General features: G+C 38.4%; 1 protein-coding gene across 5 annotated transcripts in view; it reads right to left on the bottom strand.

Annotated features, from left to right (window-relative positions):
- Positions 1-18153, bottom strand: part of SATB1 (SATB homeobox 1) — a 131565-nt gene that overhangs the window by 25377 nt on the left and 88035 nt on the right. For 4 of the 5 annotated variants that reach the window (XM_069958695.1, XM_069958696.1, XM_069958694.1 and 1 more), the window contains exon 8: positions 4766-4978. The exons of the other annotated variant lie outside the window; for it this stretch is intronic. In XM_069958695.1, the coding sequence (XP_069814796.1) occupies positions 4766-4978 (213 nt within the window). The remainder of the gene's footprint in view (positions 1-4765; positions 4979-18153) is intronic. 5 annotated transcript variants of the gene reach the window in all.

Here is an 18153-nt window from a genome sequence, read left to right as displayed (position 1 = left end):
CTATTGTAGTTACATTTCAGAACAGATTGTGAAGATATGTGATTTTTTTTTACCTGAGTGCCGCTAGTAGATGAAAGATAGTAGTTTATATTTAAAAAAAAAAAAAAACAACTGTATTCATTCTGAAAAGAAAATAAGTCAGAAAATAAATGCTTGGCTTTTCCATCATGCTCCTTCCACACACAAGTACTGTACATAAGCCGATCATTCTACAAATTTATAAATGTATTTATAGAATGGTCACCGCTTCTGACCAATCCATTTGGTAAATAATTGTATTCTCCATAAAATAACTATTCGGGAACATCTTTTCCTACAGCCTGTGTTGTGCTGTTCCTTTTGATCTACAAGTGGGTATTACAAGTTGGAGTTGGGCCCTTACACTGCTGGCACTGATAGGACAATGTCGCACAGTGCTGGGACACACCACTCCCAACCGGTATCAGAGGAATGGCACTACACGGAAATGTAAGAAAAAAAAGTTTGAGTTTATTATGTTATGGAGGATCTAAGTATTGTGCAGAGCTTACAGGTCTCTGTAATGGGGCCGTGTAGCTAGATATAATCCCACCTGCCTCAGTGTGACACTGTTGCTCTATGGGAGGGCTCGTGCGTCTACACTCTCCGCAGCTGTCTGCTCAAAGAATTGAAAATTCTGTGATTTTACTGTGTGTGAACTGGCCCTTATACTTTCCATCAGCTTCACTTCCATGGCATCTGAAACAAGGTTTAACTGGATTACAAATCCACTATGTTTCAAGCTTTTTCAGTTTAGAGCCGCGTGCATAGGGGATGCCCAGCAGCGCATTGAGACCCTGCCACTCCATTCTACTGAGCTTTAGGCACGCCATATACTGCTGTGTGGTGCCTGTGTATGGGCCGTCTTACAGAGACATCTGATAGAGTATGCCACACTTCTTTTTTATGTTCTCTAAATATCTGACAGGGAGAACATCTGCCTTCACATGGAATCAGTTGTATATTGAGTTAAAGTATGGGTCCTTTAAAGTACAGTAGATGTTCCATCATGGCTGGACAACTTAAAACGTTTAAGGAGCTGCTTGAGGCCTTCGAGTGCAATTCCCCAAACATGTTGAAAAAACGCAATATACAAACGGAGATACTCGTTGATATAGAGGCACCATCTGCAGAATACTGGAGATACTTATGGCTGCCTACATTTTATGGATGTAGGGACTGTTGACTATATAGTATTTTAATCCAATAAGCCAAAACCCCTGTGCCTCACCTGGTTTGTAGGGCTGGAGAATGGCACACTAGTTCTTATAACTTGCTAATGAAAGGTTAGAGTTCCTGTAGAATTACTGTAGATTAGGGGATACAAAGGTAGCCTCCATGCCTGGGCCCGCTCCCCTACAGCTGTATTAAAAATGGCACATAATAACTAGAGTTATAATAAGTTATCGATTTTGCATGGGACCCAGGAGCTTTATGTTATATCTGGACTGTGGATTACATACACCCAAGTACTAGGTCATTTGCCAGATATTATCACATAATAAATCATTCTGTTTAGTGCAAAAACATTTAAAAAAATTATCTTAAAAAAAAAATAAAAATAAAATAAAATGGAGATTCCCTAAATACTCAATCCAACACAGTTAGCCACATAATATAGCTAAAACACACTGGTAAAAGCAATAAAATGATAGGTGGAAATATTATTCCACACACAGCAGAGACTTCTCAGACTCTAAGAGGATTTGCGTAAAACATTTGCAAGTAAAAGTTTTCAGCCCGGTCTCCTTTCCTCTGACAGCCATGTACTGTATGTTAAGGTGTGCATGAATGCATCAATAATCGTTTCTACATTTCTCTGTATTATCAGTCTCAATGCAGATTGTGATACCTGTTGTTGGACTTACATCAAAAGAATGGAATAATTTTAAAGCAATTGATGAATCTTTTGTAGTTCTTTAAGACACTTGGCAGCAAAAAATATGCAAAAGAGGAGAGAACAGACACGCTAGATGTTTTTTTCAGACTCTTCAGCGGTTGTTTACAGAAAAAGACTTTTCGATAATTTACAATTTATTCACTTTTTTTTCCTTTTGGTCTTTAGAACCCGACGCGTTTTAGATCAACCGCACATACACCGAGCCATACGCAGGCTATACTTACATTATGTTCTACTTTTATCACTTACTATACTTTTTGTGGTGCTTTTATACAGCCTGACTGTACTGTAATCTTAACTTAAGTTCCATTAGCTCCTACAAATCCATAATTTACAGTTGACTCATTGCTTGATAAATGGATTATCATCTCAAATCCCAGCTATCATATGCAACAGCAAACGTCTAAAGCAAACAAATCTTGCCTCATTTTAAATCATTGTTAAAGCAAATCTAACACTGCACAAAGAATCAGTAATATTATTAGACATTTCAAATGATATTAGTAATCCTCTAAGCCAGCGAGACGTACAGAAGCAGCGCACTATGATTCAGTGGAGCCTAAGGCAACACTAATTATTGAATCACCGGAGTTCTATGGGGAATCACATTTTTTACGATTTGGAGTCCGTTTAATCCCCTTATCTCTAAAAGGATCCTTCACTGGACTTCAGGCTAAAGTCCATTAATAGTAGGCTAAGCCATTAGCACACCATGTTCCCTTTCAATAAGGAAATTTGCTCTCTTTCTTGCAATACATTAGTGCATAACGGTAGCAGCTTCCTCCTGTCCACCATCGCCGACCCGTGTTATTTATGACTCCTGGAAGACATTTGGTAATCATTAGCTGTAAACTCTGCCGTATGTCAAGAAAAGAGGCTTTTGAGTTTGATGAACTCATCGGTTTTTATTATGTACATCCAAGGTGGATATAAGTGTCTAAGCAATATTTTCCACAAATGGTATGTTTGTTTGTTTTAAAGCACAAAAAGTATCCCTGTAAAACGTAATGGAGGAGCCATGTGCCATTAGGACATAAGTGTGAATAGTGGGAGGCAAGCCCGTGAGTGCACTGATCAACTAAAAAAAGAGGTCTACAGTACAAAAAGGACGGTAAGCAGACCATAAGGTTAAGCTAAAACATTTCTTCTGTCTGTTACAGCCACCACTTTATTCGCAACGTATGAAAAAAATCTGGACAAAATCTACAAGATGAAACAAATTGATCAAATAGGTATTCTTCCATGTAATTCATGTCCCTACAGTACTTTACACAAATTTGTAGACAAATTGCTGTCAGGCTACTAACACCCCCCACACGTGTGCTTTGGCCGAGCAATGTACATAGCGGAGAAAGCCACGGCCACACACCTCTGGTGCCAGATTATTTACCGAAGACAAAAAGGTATACTAAAATCCAAACTTCAAATATGCTGAATAAATGCCCCTGAATCTCTTACACATCAGATGGTCGTCTAGCCTCGCAAAAAATGGTGGGGTTGACAACCCAATGTTCACATGTTTTTATTGGAGGGCTGTCATTTAATGGCAAATATTGTCTGTTATTTTAAAACAAGGACCGTTGTTTTAAAGTAACGGCTGTTATTGGTTGTTAAATTACAGCTTTCCAATAAAAACGGCCATCATTATGATGGTGTGTGAACATAGCCTTAATGTTTATGGCAAACCTAAATACAAGTAACCAACCACCAAGGCAACCGTTTTATTGGTCACTGGTACCAGCAATTGCAACTAAAAAGGTTTCATCTTTGTGGAGATCTCAAAAAAGAGTGTCCACTGTAAGCAAGCAATAAGTACAATCATAAGGAATCTAACAAATGTCCAAATACCAATAAACTGGTCAAAACTGCTCTTGTCAGCTAACAGACTGAGAGGGAAGCTGCAAGGCATGTGAAGACTATACTTAAATATGTAAAAGTTCCCAAATGGGAACTTTAAAAGAGTACATGCAACTTCCTTCAGAATGCAAATTTTAATCGTAAGTATGCAAATACCAGATAGACAGAGGTTGCCGAATAGTAAACTGATCTAACCGTTCATAGAGAAAAATGCAAATTAACCATACAAGACATTTGTAAGATCATTTACAGTTTATATCTACATCAGAAGGTGAAAACCCCCAACACAGCATATGCTAGATTATCCAGAGCTGCATTCTTAACTCTGCTGGTTGCCACTGGAAACAAATAGTTTCCTATGTAGCAAGGCTCATAAAATGCAATGTCCTCTTCTTGTACTGCTTTCTGGGAGAATTTAAAGGATTTGTGAGATTAGAAAACAGAGGGTTTTTTTTCCCCCAAACTGTGCCACGATTGTTACAGTAAATGTGGCTTGGATGCCGTACCAGATACAACCCCATATATAAAATAAATAACTGGCTCTAGGGTAAGGTATCCACCATGTAAATACTGGCAAACATCTAATAACAATCAAGATCTATTTCTCAAGACAGAAAAACAGGACTGCTAAAGCTTAACAGACAGCAACATTTTAGGAAAGGAAGTCAAGTTTTCTGTCAGGAAGAAATTATGCAAGGAGATAAGGGGCAGATAAAGTTGGCCTGCCAAGAACTTTTCAAATTACTGACAAGCAACTTCTAAGAGAAAGGCAGCTAGAATATATGTTTCACACCATGGAAATTATCCGCAAGGGTATGGGGATATTAAAAGGGTCGTAAGCAGGAAGACAAATGTTTTCATAGTTCATCTGCTATTAGCAGTAGAACAGGATTACAGGGAATTACACTAGTTAAAAGGCTTATACTAAAATCTGGAGGGAACTCTGAGTAGACTATGACAGAGGAGTTGTTTAGTTACTATATCCTTTACCTGTGGAGGACGGGCTGGTGGTGTGCTGATCAGAGGTGCTGGACCCATGGTGGATGCTGCATTTAGACTTCTTTCCCTTTCATCCTGGTAAATTCGGTCTCTCTCAGCTTCAGGTAGCTGTAAGAAATTCTGCATTGCCCGTAGATTTACCAGTAATGACTGAGATGCTGTCTTGGGATCTTCTTCCTTTCGTAAAATTTCCGAGAGCAAGCCCTAAATCGAGGGATTACAACATATTAGTTGTAAAAAATTAGACTCCACTGCACCTAACTATATTCTCCTGCCAAGAACAGAGGACAACGGCTAATAGAGAAAGAAACAAGATAAAATACTGGAAACGAGAGAAACACACACACAAAAAAACAAAAACTAAATAAGACACAAAGTGTAAATTAAAGAGTGTAATTCTAAAGTGGGAAGCTCAGTAGACTAACAACACAGCACAAAATATCAGTTCAGATGGTGGGAAACATATAAGCGCATTATTCATAAAAACAAAATGAAAAAACTAAAAAATATTTCTATGGTTGTTTTATCACTTTGGTCTCACGTCAGAAGACACAACTAGATAAACAGACTATGAGGCTGAGAACGGGTAAACTAATAAGTAGCAATCTGTGCTAAACATATACATATTATTGGTTCCTGGGATTTCTCCTGTCTTCCACTAAAGATATCCTTTACAAGACTATTAAACCAATTCACAACTAGTTTTTTTCTTTTTGTTATTTATGAGCATAGGCCTATTTTCAGTATAGGTTAGAAAAAATTGAGACAGGAGTAAATTATAATGCACAGTGGAGGTAGACGTTGAGTCGTCCAATATCTAAAATCAGATCAAAATATCTATAAAAGTTAGGGCACAGTACCGTCTTGGTAGCTTAAAGTGCTGATTTAACTTGACCGCACAGCCGAGTAGCAAGATCCCTCAGTTTTTGATCATACTGAGGAACTACTTACTTTACTACCTTTCCGACACCAGCAAGACTGCTGAACAAGTACCACGCAAAAAGGTGAAATTTTTTTAAAACAAATGTAGGAGTTTAGTCTGAGCTTTAGTCCCCTGATCATTGGAACTTAACTACAATTTTAGGTCAAGTAAAACCACTTTGGCTGAAGAGCCCCAATGCCTGACGTTTAAAAAGCTTTGGATAACTGGTTGCCCCAGATCTTTCCTATAGGTAATGTTCTAGCGAGAAGACTAGGAGGGATGTAGGGAATGTACACAATAAACTTGATGGAGATTGTAGCTTCAGCCAAAAGACATCTTAAATGGGTGGTGAGCTTTAAAAGGTGTTTAGTAAAAAAAAAAATGATGCCCTATTTATAGGGTAGAGGATAACTAGCTAAATAGTGGGCATCTGGCCCATGCGACTCCCATCAATCCCAAGAACGGAGGTCAAATGTCTTCTGATTGAACAGAGCAATAGTACATATGCCTGGCCAGCACTCCATTCAGAGGTCATTTTCCAAGGGTTGGACCCCCGACTTATCAGTAAGTTATCCCCTATCTTGTGGATCACTGTAAACTTTTGATGTTAAGAATACTGTATCTCTTTAAAGGAAAATTATCAGCAGGTTTATTAATATGAACCTGCTGATTGTTCCCGGAGGTCGCTCAACTTCTAAAACTGAAAAAGCGCCAGTATAAGGAGTTAAGCGACCTCACCTCATTTATAAGTCCTGCTGTTTTTAAATACAGTAATTAAACTTTATTAAAATAAGCAAATTAACTTAGACTTAGACTCAATGGGGGCGTTCCTAGCCCCCCTCCCCCCCCCCCCCGAGCATTGTTGGGCCCACCCACAGGTTCAGATGCTTACGCCTACCTATGCGTATGTATAAGCAGGCAGGCTGGAACATGTGTCAGGAGACAAGAGCATCCGAGCAGGTGGGCGGGCCAAACGATTGGTGCTCTGGGAGCCGAGGAATGGCCCGAGTGCTCCTAACATGATAATTTGTAGTTTTTAAGATTAAATTATAACCATCAGTAGATCAGTGCCAGCAGAAGGAGATAAGCAGCTACTAGGAACTATCAGAAGATTCGTATGCATGGACCTGCTGATAGTTTTCCTTTAAGCTTTTAACTTGGAAGGTAGTAACAGTACAATATATCTAATACTTAAAAAAATGATTTTGGCATTAATCATTTTAAACTTGACCAAGTGTGCTCAGCTGAGTGTGAAAAAGTAGTAAGTTCTATCCATGTCTGTAAAAAAAAATAAAAAAATCTAAATCTTGTGTGTCCTCCACTTCATGGGACTCTTACATGTCTAGTAATTCAAGTTCTTCTAACAATAAAAGTTCAACACAGCATATACTTGTCTTACACCAAACACCATTAACTACAGTGGTTAAGATAAATACACGCAGTAACTCACAGCCTTCACTTTTATCATCGCAGCCCAGATAACCTCCCAACAATTATTGATGGGGTCACGGCAATTAATTGGGCATGTAATTTATTAAGCATTGCGAAAACAGACGGCAGCTGAACGGTGCATCTCATTTATAGTCTTCGAGCGCAGTCACTTGTGATTCAGAGACTTTATCAATCTTACACTTATCTTTATTCTGATAGGAAACACATTACTAACAGCAGCAGAGAACACAAAGCTGTACTTCCTAATAGAATACCTCCTACAACTGTAGTAGGTCACTGTAGAATTCGTCTGCTGGCGTTCACTATAATAACATCAATTATATCACTCTATAGAACATGAAGGGGCTACTACTACTCCCTAAACATTTCTATGACTGCTACATGTCTGTCCATGGCAAATGTGAACAACATTGTAAATAAAAAATACAAACTCCTGTAATCCAACACTGGTTGCAGGTTGTGGCTCCCCCAAGCTTTAAAAGTAGGGTATTGAAAAGTAGAGGCACATTGAAGTATAAAGGGATTAGGGCTTGCATAAAGTCACCTCTAAGAAAAGAGGGTATCGGTAATACAGAGGAAACAAGGATCCAGCTGCTTTTATCCTACTCACTTCTGCACATCTCCTACAGCTGGATGGAGATCACAGAGAGTCAGGGTAAGAATCTAACGAATGGTCACAAATTTTTAGTCACATTTTCAGCCTAAGGCTATGTTCTTACACAGTATTTCTACCCAGTATTTTTGCAACCAAAACCAGAAGTGCATTGAAAACACAGAAAGGCTCTATTCACACACTGTTGAAATTGAGTGGATGGCCGCCATATAATGGCAAATAATTACAGTTATTTTAAAACAGACATTTTTTTTAAAAAAATGACGTCTGTTATTTGCCATTAGATAACGGCCATCCACTCAATTTTAACAGTGTGTGAACATATCCTGTGTCTTCAATCCACTCCTGGTTTTGGTTGCAAAAATACTGTGTGTTAACATATTTTTAAAGATTCACTGTCGTTTTTTTTTTTTGTTTTTTTTCAGAAATCAATAGTCCAGGCGATTTTAAGAAACTTTGTAATTGGGTTTATTAGACAAATATGCCATTATCTGCATTTAAAAAGCCTTTTCCCAGGTCCCCCCTCCCTCCTCTTTTCCATCCACTGCAAAAAATCTGGAAATTGTGACTTGTTGCATCAGACATACCTAGTCTGGTCTATAGAGAGGGGAGGGGGGATGAGGGAGTTAGCCAACAGCAGAAAGCAGATAACAGAAGATTACAGGCATGGAGCTGGGTGAATGCTGTAATCAGAGCTTAGAGAGGTCAGTGCTGACTGTCAGAGGAGATAAAGGGCGATGTATTTGTAGATTAACTCTTTGTTGTCCTGTTTTGGTCTTTTATTTAGCTCTCTCCATAGGAGAACAATGAAGACAGGGGGAGAGCTTCAAACTGCTTTTTCATGATAAAAATGCATTTTTTGGCTAATAAACCTAATTACAAAGTTTCTTAAATTCACCTGGACTATTGATTTCTGAAAAAAAAAATAATAATAATTTCACGACAGTGAAAATTTAAGTTTTAATTTTTACCATTTTTATGCAAAATGGTAAAAAAAATGTGGCTGTTTTTTCAGCCATAAAAAGGACATGCCATCTTAACTTTATGACCATAAAAATTATGGCCAAAAAGTTAATATATGAATGTAAAACAGAAGCCAACAACAGTGTAATGCCAGTTTTTAAACCGTGAAACAACTGTTCTGGAGCCCCAAAAAACAGGAAAAGAAACTGTCTCCTAGAGGCATTGGCACTGCAGCACAGAGTGATCATAGCCTTGGGAGTACTTAGATGTAATTGATTTGCACAGAGCTTAGGGACACTCAGAAGCCCCACATCACACTATACATTGCCACTCTACAAGATCAAATGACAACTGGCAATCTGAAACTGGTGCAATGTTTGCTGACAGAGCACACAGACATAGAAATAATAGGTTGAGTCCTAACCGACCAAGCCGCCAGGGGTTAAACACGGTATTCCCCATAATCTAGTGTACAACGTACCCAACACCTTCAAAGTTAATTTCAGAGTACTTTGGAAATGGAGGATGAAGCACTAGCATGAAGCCGTCGCCTGTCTGGCTTCCAGATTGTCTCGTCTTTATACATAATCATTGATTGAAGCTGAATTGATCAGTCTCGAGCAACATCAAAGCATCTAAAGAAAAAAAAAAAATCTTCTCCCAAGAAAGCAACACTATATAGAATGTCTTTTTAGACTCACAAAATTAGATCCTTGGTCCAGGTGGAGGATTAATACAAAGCTTCACCTAACTCTTTGGGTCATAGCCAAATATGAAGCATACATAGTTATCTAGTAGAAGGCGCGCTGTGGTGACAGTGTAATAGTACCTTTTTCTTACCTTTTATTCAATAATGATAGAGACGGTTGGTTTATTCTGAAATTATACTACAAAGAATTACATGGAGCACAGTAGCAATTATGTAGTTACACTTAAGCAGCAGAGCTCATTTTACCACGTAATTTACACAAACTTAAACTTCTTGTACAAAAAAAAAAAAAACAACAACTACAGGCGTGTCTATTATCCACCACCATTCTAAGGACCTCATTTCAGGATTTATTTTTTTTTTTTTTTAGAAAAAAATAAAAATAAAATAATTACAGAAATGTGTTATTTTTGCTCTTCCAATAGCAATTATACACAATCGATATTGTAGGCATCTTTTTTACGTGCTTATAGTTAAAAAGGAGTTGAACCTGATAATACGAGACACCAATTCTACTCATTTACAATCTATGTTTCTATGCAGTTTAAATAGCTAATTCTATAGTTTTTTTTTTCTTTTTGCTGTTTTATTTCTAATCTGCTTTAATTGTCCCTGTTGTTCATCCCCATCTGTATTATAGCAATGAATCCAGCAACTGGAATTCTTAAGGGTGCGAAAAAGTAATAATGAAATGGTTTCCTTTCTGTATTACACTTGTGAAGCTCTCTAATACGGCAGTCCCTTTATTACAACAGCTCATCTAAAGAAACAGCATGAAAGAACAAAAACATACAGATATTTATCGACCTCAAAGGAAGAGGAAAAAGATGTCCCTAACTGCAAAAGAGTAAGAAACTGTGTTTTTAATAAGAAAATGCATATGACAGATTAAGGAAAGGCGGGTGGAAGTACGATGCTCCCTCATTTCCATGATGAAAATCTGTCCCATACCACATAATATGGTAGAGAATTAATGGTTTAGCTCGGGCAGATTATGGATGAGCAGCCCTTCAGCATGTGTTATCCCACTAAATAGTTTGGCATACTCTAGAAATACTCGACTACAAATAGCACAGGTTAAGACAAACTGTTGACAAGTTCCCTTTAACAAATTTATTCATGCATCATTAGAAGTCATTTTGTCATGTAGCTTCCAATCTCTAATTCACAAGGGACATTCCCAAGATAATGCTAATTCCTAGAAACTGCATACATTTGAAAGTAGCTGACAAGTGTAAAGGACTCCGATATTTAAAAAGACATTGGGAGCTCCACCCGTGAGTGAGATATGTCACACTTGGGTCCATGGCACCACTAAGTAAAGTAGAGATGGCAGTTCTGCAATATTTTAACTAGTAGTAGAATTAGGAACTGCAAAAAAAAAAAAAAAAAAAAAAAAAAAAAAGCATGGACTGTATCGCCAGCCAAAAATTGGTATGAATTTTACAAGCACCTGCTTCGTATTACTTCAAAAAACAGCAGTAAAATACCTAAAAGAAAACTATATATTAAAGAATATTATAACCAAATGCTTGACACCTAAACACAAACAGTCATTTCCCCACTCATATACTGTTTGCATGTGGAAGGTCCCATTTTTATGAGAAAAGTAAAGGATTTTCTTGGCACTAAGGTTTTCCAACATACTGGAAATCAGGAGAGCTCCATATCCCTACAAATACTGCCTGAGATTTGGACAGTTTATGGACACATTTATAGTTACTGGGAAAAAAAGGAGTTCTGAACACATTTTAAAGGGATGTCATTGTCATTTTAGTTTGATCAATCTCTGATCTAAGGAGAAAATTTAATTATTGTTCACAGCAGTGTACAGGGGAAGCCCTTAGTTATCAGTCAACTCTGATCCCTGCCATTTAATACTTTAGATGTGGAAGGGGATCCCTCTATAAGCCCATTGATGCCTCCATGATGGAATGGTCTTTCCAAAAGACTGGGGGAAATTTTATATATATATATATATATATATATATATATATATATATATATATATATATATATACATATATATCTCCATTGTTTAGAATGGTTTCTATGAACACTATACCTCTTCTTAAAAAGCTTCAGTCAAAATAAATTTCTGTTCTTGCAGGAAGTTGCTGGACCCCCCAAGAATATAAGGTGGAGTCAACTAGTAATTGGGGCAGGTGTCCCTCCTATAGGCTGGCTGGAATTCAACATTGATTTTAGCCTTCCCCTCTGTAGGTGGAGCTAATATTGCAGCTCAGGTGAAGCTGTAGCAGAAAAGGCAGCATGAAATGGAGTTGATGCTTACATTGTTGAGGAAATGTCCCAAGCAGGGCAAAGTCCAATTAATGAATTAGAGGACTCTTGCTTGGAACATATCAACATAAATGCAATCTTCTGGTATAAGCTGCAATTGCATACAGATCGGCACAGAGTTTCTTTGTGACAAGTACCCTTTAAGACTAGGTTTGATAGGGGAGATGCACACACATTTGCATAAATAATGTGGATATCTTGCCTTATCTAGGCCTCCAGAAGTACAATAAGATTCAAGTGATAATGAGATGTCTCTCCTCAAGCTGCCCCAGTCTACACAGCAAAGCTAACATGTGAGTTGCAGAAAATAGGATGTTTCAGCATACGGTGTCTGCTGTGTAGGAAATTTAAGATGTTTGTCAAATAAAGTTTCAGAATATTTCAGATTTGTGGGCATGTGAATTTTAGCTAGTGTATTGTATGATATGAATGAGTAAGGTGCAGTTCAGTCTAGGAACATTTCAGCATAGTAAATTCCCTTACTATCTCCTCAGGCACTCTTTGTTCATTGTTTCTCTTGTCTAAACCCTTAAAGGAAACTGTATGGTAGAAATAAATGAAAGGGAAAAAGGTACAATCGGTTAGCAGCTACAACATTTTGTTTTGTGTTTGCCGTCATTTCCATAAAAACTAAAACATTCAATAAGAACATTTTGGTTTTCATCCATAATGTAGCATAATGGTTCTCAAAACTCTCCTTGGGGACCACAGTGTACACTAGACTCTAGGAATAAGAAATGCGCTGGATATATACACTTAATTTTCACATGAATAGAATACTTACTGTAAAAAATAAAAAGCATAAAACTTCAGTGTTGTAAAAAATAACCGTAATAGGTATAGGTATAATACCCTAACTCAAGCAAACCAGACATGTATGTCATCTTTAGTGTTGTGTATCCACATTAAAAGCCAATCTCATAAAATATAAATGTTTAGTGTACTTCCTAATGTCAAGCTATCCATACTACTAAGGCACCCGACACTCCCACGAGCATGCACACTCAACCTCAAGCTTATGAGATTTAATAAGGAAAGGGGCAAAAAGATGGATACCATTAGCAGAGACCTAAAGGGTCAATTACAAGTCATCATCTGTCCTCAGCATTTCGGAAATGGGGACCCAAATCTTCCATAAGAAAGAAGCAGCAGTGAGCGTGCATGACCCCTGCTCCATTTATTCTCTATAGGTCAGCTGAAATCATTGGGGGAATTTATTATTCCCTGCACCAATACAAAGTGGCAAAATTGCATCCAATGTTTGTGCTAGCCAACAGTTGGGCGCAAAAAAAGTAAAAATAAAATAATAATAATAATAATAATAAATAATAGATAAAAACACAGTGAATTATACATTTCTATCAATAAATGGCAAACCTTTCATGCACACAACTCACTACACAACAGAAAGCAGAGGAATGGGCAGTGTTTGATCCAATCCTTACATTGTGGACCTACTGTAGTCTTCCCATGTTTGTCTATGATATGGGTAGCTAATTTTGGCTCCTTGACTGTGCAGAGCCAACATTTTTTTTTTAGTTACGAAAGAAAATACACCACAGTGTTTCCTTCATGCTACAGACAGACCACAACTCTTTACATCTCACTGGACCCCTGTGTGTAAGATGAGGTGAACCGAGAGACTGAGGTCAACTGCAGCAACACCAGAATTTTTCACTTTTGTAGTAGAGGTAAAAATTATAAAACTGTATATACTGTAGAGGTAATGTACAGGTTGGGCTAGACTATAATTATAGAGTTATAAGGATTTACATTCTACATCCTGAACCTCGATGATCCGACTCTTTCGTAATTACATGTCCTGATTATAACCCCTTCCTAGGTGCTGGTAAAAGGCATATGGAGGTAACAAAAAGTCCTCTAACTGCCACCCGACTATTAGCCAAAACAGGGAGGCACAGAGAGCCCCTCTAAAGCTCAGTACACACTGCTGTCAGGGGTATACATCCAGACAGAGCATTAATGCATACCACTATATGGCTATGTACATACAATGCAAAAAACATTGTGTGAACATAGCCTATAGCTGCACAGTAGCTGCCAGCCTCTGGCCAGATGTTAATAGCTTAGTGGTGTTAACATAGTCCGCTGCCATCTATTCATTGCAGCACATGCCTACTTGCATTACAGTAGTGGGCGTAGACGAGTAATTCCAATGGTGATCATGAAGGTCTTAATAAGGTCAACTAAGGTTTCTATGCTATAGTTGTCTAGTTATATTTGTGTCAGTATCATGCCCAATGGTTCTGTCGGCGTGTATATTATTTGTTGAAAAAAAATTAAAAATTTCAATAAAAAAAAAAAAAAAGAAAAGAAAGAAAAAGAAAAGAAATATATAACACAATAGCCCAGATTTACAAAGGTTGCACCAGGAACAGACCTAAAACAAGAAGTTGCAAGCAGGCGTAAACTGTAGTAAGAATCTACTGCCGCTTGGACATGGTGTAGGTTCCCGAAGCTGCAATGCGGGCACTCTAAGATATGTCGGATTTATTGAGAGGCATCAAACTTAAAATGCGTATGCTCTAAGTTTTTAAAGAGGTTTCATGCTAAGTTAACCGGACAACACTGCAATTACTTGAATTGCTGCTAATAAAAGTATAGGACATGCAAGAACAAGCATTGATAAATATGTGGCACTTACAGAAGAGCACTGTGGTCTCTTCAAATAGCTGATCTGCGACAGTGCCGTATGTCAGACCCTACCAATCGGATAACCCCTTTAATGTACCAGTATAGATCACACATAAACAAGGCTAAAGACTGATTCTCACTCTTTCTAAGGCCACGGCTACACTGACTTTTTATTGTGGTAGAAGACTAATATTACTATTGAGGTGGCATAATTGTTGGAACCACTGGGACCCCCAAAGAGAATAAATGGAGCGGCAGTGCATATGAGGGACTCAGCACTCCATTTATAACAAAGACACAGTGTCCTGTTCTGAAGATGGCAAGGTGTCCCAGCAGTCATATGCCCCATTATATGACAATTATGTGACTGCAAATACTCCTTTAAAAAGTATCCCCTATCCATAGAAAATCCATAAATATATGCATTCTGTCACCTCTTACATTTGTGGGACAAATAAAACCCATTCTTCTGTGCAGTGGGGGTCCCATGATCACTTATGGTAATCAGCTAGTGGATAGGGGATAACTTTTAATATTGGGATAACCCCTTGAAGAGTTTTGGATTACAATCACAGTTGCAGTATATTATGATTCTGTTGAAAGTATTCTATGAAATGATGTCTTCATCTGAGCCATTTCTGGAGGACTCTTTAGATAAGGTCTTAAGCTCCGCATACACCTTTATAACTGATGTCTCAACTATCATTGGACTGTCCGTTATCTTTACCAACCGGTTCCCATCCTCCCCATACACAGAAACTTTCGGCATAACAAACCGTTTCTGTGTTCTCTCGCTGTGAGTTATGTCTTTCTATGGGACAGACCATCTTGCTCAGTAAAGGCCCTATTACATGGAACGATTATGCAGCCGATAATAGCCCCATGTAACAGATGGCAACGATCAGCCAACATGAACAATGTTGGATGATCGTTGCTGTAGTTTGTCTTTCAACATGTTGAAAGACAAATGACTGTGATAGAAAGGATATGCTGCCTTCGGTCCGTGGAACAGGAGCAGCGGCAGCAGACCGCCGCCATCTTCTATGGGCTGCCGGGACGATTTAGCAATCACCCGGGCAGCCCCCCCGCACTCACCCAATGTAATAGCGGCGACAGCGAGCGGGGAAAGGAAGAGCAAACGAGTGCTGACAGCGCTTGTTTGCTCCTCCAATCGCTCCGTGTAATAAGGGCTTAAAGTGACATTGCCCCCCCCCCCCCCTTTTTTGCATTCTGACATCTCTACACAGGTGTAAAGGGTCAATTTAGCGTTTTTCATACCTTATTTTATATCATACGTCACGGTGCTTGTTCAAGTAAAAAGTAATCTTTTATCAACTGCAGATTGTGTTAAGTGGACGGGGCCTCGCGGCATTAGCACCACTTAGCCCCGCCCACAACGCCAAAGTTGGCCCCACCCCCGGCCATTGGAACAGACTGGCTGAAAGGTCTATACCCCACCCCATTTACGTCGGCCAACCAATGGGTGTCAAGGGGGCGGGGTGTCAAGAGGTGCCATTGTGGGCGGGGCTAAGTGGTGCTAATGCCACGAGGCCACGCCCACTTAATACAATCTGCAGTTGATAAAAGGACACTTTTTACTTGAACAAGCACCATGACGTATGATAAGGTATGAAAAACGCTAAATTTACCCTTTACACCTGTGTAGAGATGTCAGAATGCACAAAGGGGGTGACAGTGTCACTTTAAGGTTTTTGAACAATCTTTCATCATTACAGAAACCACAATGAATAGTTCTGGGTACCATCCTGACTTAGAAACACTGAGATTCTTTTAAAGTATGATAACTACATTGTTCCTTCAGCAGTACTTTTGATAAGACTTTTTAAGGTTGTTTGTCCTATTAATATTGTACAGAAAGTACAAGTTAACAAATAACATACACCACAGACTATACCAGACAAGAACAGGTCAGGATAACAGGTCAGGGTGCGATTCTGTGTAATCAGTTTTATCTGCAGTAGAAACCACTATGACTCCATAGAGTTAACATAGACCATTCTCACTCGGACATGCCCTTTCTATAAAACACTAAAATATCTAATCTGCTGGTTTATCCAGACCTAACAGCAACATGTTGTGTCTTCATAAAGATTCCTTTCAAAGCTATTTCAGTGCCTGGTTTCTGCATAATTTCAAAAAATTCTATTTTAGTTCTTTCCAAAACGAGTATGAATCCATACTTTGTACAAATGGAATAGACAAAAAAAAAAAAATAAATTCATAAATTACAGTATTTTGCAAGCCCCAAGTTTTATTGCGCTCATTGTGGGACTCCTTTATTTAGCATAATGACTTGCAGAAGACTTGCAGGCGGTAATTAGAAGCCACATTTGAACTATTAGTGGTATTTAATGTGGATTATCAGTGCTAATGATTAAAGGAACTGTGTAAAAAGCAGGATCATTCTTCTGGATGTTATTTACATGGCTCTTACTGATTCATTTGGTCACATATTAGGAATCAATCACTGCACAAAGGGAAGTCAAAATGTTTACAGGAGAACAATTAAAATAAATTAATAAAAAACATTTTCACAAAAATTCTGATATCACGCAGCACTCCAAACATTTTGTTTTTACTTATACAGTGAAACATAGGTTATTTTTAAAGTAATGTGGATGCTCTTGTGTACAGCCATTTTAACTAATGTGCCACTTGTGGATTGTGTGCCATCTTGATTCCTTCCTCCCCTGTAATATCAAGCTTGACTCGCTCTATCCAAGTGCAGCAGGACATAAAACAGGTCCCATGAGAAGCATCTTTTTCCCTATCAGTGCTCACAAGCAGAAGAAAGAGAAGCCTCAAGCTGCATCTCATAGGCCATACTTGGAACTAATTATTGTAATGGCTCACCTACTATATCACTGCATTCCTGATTCTCTGGTTTGGGCAGCAATAATTTTAGTTTGAAGGGCCGGCATAGGGGAAAATACTGTAGAAAAAAAGAAGGGCAGAATTACTGGGGGGGAAGAAAGGTCTACAAGCTGTCAAAAGGGATCCAATAGGTGATGTTGTAAAGTGGTCTCTCAAGTTACAATGGTCTCAGGTTATAATGTTATCAGCATACAATTGTCTTTCCTGCATCATTTATTGTTTGTGTAAGAACCTAGTCTTACTATGATTTATGACTGATCCTGGAGTAAATCATAGCTGTTTCCCTGTGCCCAGTTGAAGATATATTAAAGGGCTGCCACTTCTTAATATATCTGCTTGAACAAACAACAGCAGCAGTTTACTCAAAACCACCAGTGTTAGTAAATTTCCCTATGCGTACTATACAGGACACTGAAGAAACTCCTGTTCTCAACACAGAAAGAGTATTACAGCTCTCAGCAACTCTTCAATGGTCATCCTGGCACTGTAATACTGTAGTTCCCAGGAAGTCAGCTACACAGAAACAAAACATGTAATTGTAATGTGGTACAATTGGGGATCACATGACCCCCCTGCAATATTAATTAGGCTCAAAATGTATGACGCAACTAAGCTGGGATGAAACAGATGACACTGCAGAGATACTAGTGATATGGTAACTTCAAAAGTCCAAAAACAATGCTTCTTTAATCGGCAAGTAAAATATAGGACCTGAATTTAATATTTGTAAACCTAAAATATGGTTTCTCCTCCCAAAACAAACTGATGGAAATTGATTGCTGCATGGAGATATTACATTGGGCCACCATAGAGATGCAACAGTCACATGATGAATGGTTGAAGTCACCTATGGATCAATAAAACTAGTA

This window comes from Dendropsophus ebraccatus, chromosome 2 (genome assembly GCF_027789765.1).
Source record: "Dendropsophus ebraccatus isolate aDenEbr1 chromosome 2, aDenEbr1.pat, whole genome shotgun sequence".
Classification (NCBI taxonomy): domain Eukaryota; kingdom Metazoa; phylum Chordata; class Amphibia; order Anura; family Hylidae; genus Dendropsophus; species Dendropsophus ebraccatus.
This window is presented reverse-complemented; position numbering and strand designations above follow the sequence as displayed.